This window comes from Erigeron canadensis, chromosome 5 (genome assembly GCF_010389155.1).
Source record: "Erigeron canadensis isolate Cc75 chromosome 5, C_canadensis_v1, whole genome shotgun sequence".
NCBI classification, from domain to species: domain Eukaryota; kingdom Viridiplantae; phylum Streptophyta; class Magnoliopsida; order Asterales; family Asteraceae; genus Erigeron; species Erigeron canadensis.
The window spans coordinates 7,649,947-7,654,734 of NC_057765.1; the positions used below are offsets into that span (position 1 = coordinate 7,649,947).

Sequence of the window (4,788 nt, forward strand, 5' to 3'; positions counted from 1 at the left end):
TAAACGTTGGCACGCATCCCTCAACCTCGATTCCATGCAAATTGTGAGTGGTGGACCGCGTGGTGTGACCACTCATTCTCACCCCGCCACGCGTGGTGAGGCGTTGGCGGCGGTGTTCTGTCGTGGTGCCACGCCTATATTCCATCCACCATCTATCCATTGCCAACCCCCTTAATTTAAAATTGTTTATTGATTAAATTACTTAACAAGTTTTGTAATAAATGAAATGATTCTATTTGAGTTATAGCAACCTATATATAGTAACGAAATTAATACAATTAATCCTCATATGATAAGCACTTTCATCCATCAATTGCCTAAAGCCCCTTGGATTTGCTTTTACCGTGGCTATTTCTAGGTTTTAAAAACTTCTATTATATATGTACTTAACTTTAACTTCTTTCACGATTGATCTAACATGTCATCTAGGTTAGAAAAAGATACAGAATAATGAAAATAACCGAAGTTGGATATATACACACAACTGGAAAAGAGAAAATGATCTGTACTACGTTACTTTACTTAATTTAGGTATTGTCATGTTAAAAAAGTTACAAATTAAACATTTGAATTTGATAACATACATAACGTACCCTCTCTATTTTACATAATCTATCCCTGAAATACACATGTTTTACCTAAGATAGGTACAGCATGTTAAAGTTATGAAAAGTTGCAAACATACAATAACAATATTATAGTCAAAGTTGGATACATATACACATTGCAAAACAAACAATAGAATTTTATACACAAATTAGAGATTGCAAGTTGTATACATCAATCGTGAAAATATAAAAGTTCAATACGTACACACGTACATTAAAGGTTTTAGAGTTGGATACACACAAACAACAACCTGAAAAAACTTTAATACACCTTGATGTTGTAATCCCTAAATATTTTCCAGCCTTCAATTCCTTTGATCCACCACATGAACTTGTATCACCTAATTACATTGTAAACAAGGAAATAAAATGTACAAATTAACTAGAAAGAGTTTGCAGTGGAAAGAGGTGTAAACACATTAGCAGCCATATTCTCAATCACATCCAAGTCCTTCTGTTTAAGATGCATATAAACAACCCAATCTCCCTTTCTAGTTGCACTTGGCATTGTAGTTATGTATCCGGTTCGGCTACCCCATGGGACATGATACGAACCAAAATCGGGTTTGCCCCATCCGAAGTCCATTTCATTGATTGGTAAACCTTGTCCTGATGACACCACCACGGCTTCGCCTTCAGTCTTTTCTTGCCCAAAATATATCTTTGCGAGCGCTGGTTGTGGACGATGTAACTCAACCCAATCAATCAACCCCCTAAAATGCTCTTCATTTGTTGCCTCGGCAACAAATTTTTGAACTTTTTTTGCAACTTCATGGAGTGGCATTTCTTTTAGATCACTATGGTTTGCTACACCATATGGGACAGATACTACATTTCCAAAATGGTTACTTAACAAAGGTGAGTTTTTATCGTTTGTTAAAAAACGTCGTCCATCAACGACAATTCCCATTCTAAAAGGACCGTTAGCCGAATCATTTCCTTCATGAGCTAACAATTTCCAAAGATACGCCGTGAATGATAATAATTTGCTTCTTTTGGCTTCATTTGTGCTTGCTTCAGATTGAAGTCGTTCAATTGATTCAGCACGGATATAATACATCCGGCTATAAAGAGGTTCTTTAAAAGTAGACGGTGGAGGGAGCGACGATATGGGGATGTAGAGATTATCGATGGATGGTTCATAACGAGGAGGATGTCGTGCGTTCAAGACGGATGGCCTAAATGATGGGATGCTTGAGATTGTTTCGAATTGTGAACACTTAGCCCATGCAGTTAAGAACATGTTTAACGAGTAACCATCGGTTACTTGATGGTTAGTCGCACATGATATTATTATGGATCCACAGTTTAATTCCGTTGCCTGTTTCCATAAAAGTTGATCAGTTAGTGATTCATCTATCTCAATTATACATCCCGAAATTTAAACATAAAGCAATTAAACATGTACATATTATACATCCCGAAATTTATATAAATTGATTAGATATCAAGCTAGCTTGAGGGTTTTTTTTTAAGTTTATTTATGAATAATTATTGCCTTCGTAGCAAAATTTGTTAGTCTCTACACCTGGTTTTAATTTCATCTTTTGTAAATATATCAAAATTGTCCTTCATAGTAAAACAATTAAAATAGGATAATTTTTGTTAGAACAACATGTTAGTTGGTTAGTGTATCGAAGCAGTAACATTTAAGTAACATTCTAAAAGGACCGTTACCCTTAGTCCTGAGGACCAAGGGTAAGATAACACGGCCCGCACCTGTTGGATCGCGATAAAACTGATGCACACAAGTTCATAAAGCACAAACACCGATGCATGAATATATACATATATATACATATATAGGGGTGAGTTATTTTGAGAACTCCTAAAAAAAAAACAACTCAAGAACCATTCTGGACCACACATTTTTTTCCTCTTTCTCTCTTTTCAATTAAATAATAAAATTCACCCAAATCATTCAAAATGTTCTAACTCACAAACCGTAAATCGTTAGACGAAACAAAAAGCATGGGTAGTCTTAAAATTTTGTTCTCTTTCATTAGAGATCTAATTCGATATATTTTTGACGACTTTTTAATTTTCGTTTTCTTTTTGGTAGTTACACATAACTTACACATGTGTAGGTTGAATTTACACATGTGTAGGTTGAACAAAAATTATGATTCGGCACGGCTTTCACCCTTAAGGATATTCATAAACCAAAGCTAGTGGGGGTGATAGGTCATAGAGGGTGATAGGTCATAGGGTGATAGGTCATAGGGTGATAGGTCATAGAGGGTGATAGGTCATAGGGGGTGACCAATGAGGGGTGATCTACCTAACGGGCTCCGCCCTTAGCCGCTATTCTTCCGCCATGGACTGACGGGCTCCGTCCTTGGCTACCATGGCTCTGCCATGGATTGACGGGCTCCGCCCTTGACCTTCATTGTTGTGTACATATGTTCATTTACTAATTTACATGTGAAAACAATGATTTTACACATGTGTAGGATGAACATACACATGTGTAGGATGAACGCGATGGAAAAAAAAAACGAAAATTAAAAAGTCGTCAAAATTATATCGAATTGGATCTCTAATGAAAGAGGACGAAAATTTTAAAACTACCCATGCTTTTTGTTTCGTCTAACGATTTACGGTTTGTGAGATAAAGCATTTTAAATGATTTGGGTGAATTTTTTTATTTAATGGAAGAGAGAGAAAATATAAGAAAATGAGTGGTCCAGAATTATTCTCGCGTTCTTTGTTATTTGTGAATTCTCAAATAACCCTTCCTCTACATATATATATATATATATAGTTCTTAAAAAAAATTAGATTATTAAAATAAGGGTCCTATATATATATATATATATATAATGTTAAATGAAACTCTTAGAACTTCACTTAACATGTATTTGAAAATTGTATAATTTTATATCAAAAATCTATCCCAGAATTTTATGGTAGACGTAAAACTCTTTAATAAACTTTAATGATATTCCTTTAAGGCTTCGTTGGCGCCTTTCATAATAGACAATGATTTTCATATAAATATGAGAGATTGTGATAGTTTTGTTTTTTTCACTTCTTTCATTTTAACCTCTCTCTATATATTTATTAATTTATTAATTACTCGTATATAACACGGTTATGTTTTCAATTTGTTGCTAGCCGTGTACGTACGTGCATGGCTAGACTATTTCCAATTTTAACAGTGTGGTTAATTTAATTTTACCTGAACTGCCAACACTCCGTGATTTAACTTGGGAACCAACTTCCCTTTCACGGTCTCATCCGGGTTATAAAAATCCAAGTCTTTCAAATCAATGTCAGCACGGGCATGAACAAATTCCACCCCACGGTTGTTACATACCACCTCGGGCTCTCCTTGGCTATTCGGCACAATCTCACCAGCAAGCGTATAATACGTCGATAGTACCTTAGCCAATGAATTTTTCATCGTGTTCACAACGGTTTCTGGGGACATGTTGGTGTGTTTTTTTTTCTTGTAACAAAAGTAAACTCCAATTTCAATAGGAGGCAGTAGAAGGTCTAGATTTGAGAGAGGAAGCCAGTGTTCATTCGCGGGTGAGCTATCCGCTGAAATGACCTCTCTACCCTTTATGGTCACCTCATAGTCAAACGTGGAGTCAGCGTCGTATAAGGGTTGCGCTGACGTGTTAAGTGTGGAACGTTGAGTGTTATAATGTCTACGAGCGATATTGCGGGTTGATTCAAGGAAATGGTGTGAAAAAATAGGATTTCTATTGAATGTGTTTGTTGATATATTTGAAAAGGTTGAAGGTGGTGATGGTAATAGTGGTTGAAAATCACGACAAAGGTTCTGCGATTCAGCGAGGCTGGCTTGATGAGCCCGCCTCGTGCTGGAAACGAGACCTTTAGATCTCTTTAGAGTAAGGAGTTGATAAATTTTCCTCATGTTCAAAATAGAAAGTAAATTGAAGATGAGAAGATTGTACGTTTAAAAGATGAGAAAATGCAAGATATATATAGGAAAATTTAAGGGAGGCACATAATTAGTCTTCTTAGTGACGGTTTCTTTCTTTCCCTTTTCTTTCTATACTTTTTTTTAAAAAAAAATATTTGCATGGTTTAAAAAGTCTGACTTGGGTAAGTAGTGGTTTCATTGTTAGTGTAGATATAAATTACATTAATTTTGTGGATCATTTCAAAAGTCTTTGATAGTTAACCCACTTGGATATGAAGGGTATAT

The 4,788-nt window shown here is 35.5% G+C and overlaps 1 protein-coding gene across 1 annotated transcript; it reads right to left on the reverse strand.

Annotated features, from left to right (window-relative positions):
- Nucleotides 1–724: 724 nt before the first annotated feature.
- LOC122600201 (coniferyl alcohol acyltransferase-like) lies at nucleotides 725–4,524 on the reverse strand. Its single transcript, XM_043772879.1, has 2 exons — nucleotides 3,790–4,524; nucleotides 725–1,929 (listed from the first exon to the last, which is right to left on the reverse strand). Exons 1-2 carry the CDS (start codon nucleotides 4,492–4,494, stop codon nucleotides 991–993), a joined length of 1,644 nt encoding a protein of 547 aa, XP_043628814.1. The 5' UTR covers nucleotides 4,495–4,524; the 3' UTR covers nucleotides 725–990.
- Nucleotides 4,525–4,788: the final 264 nt, after the last annotated feature.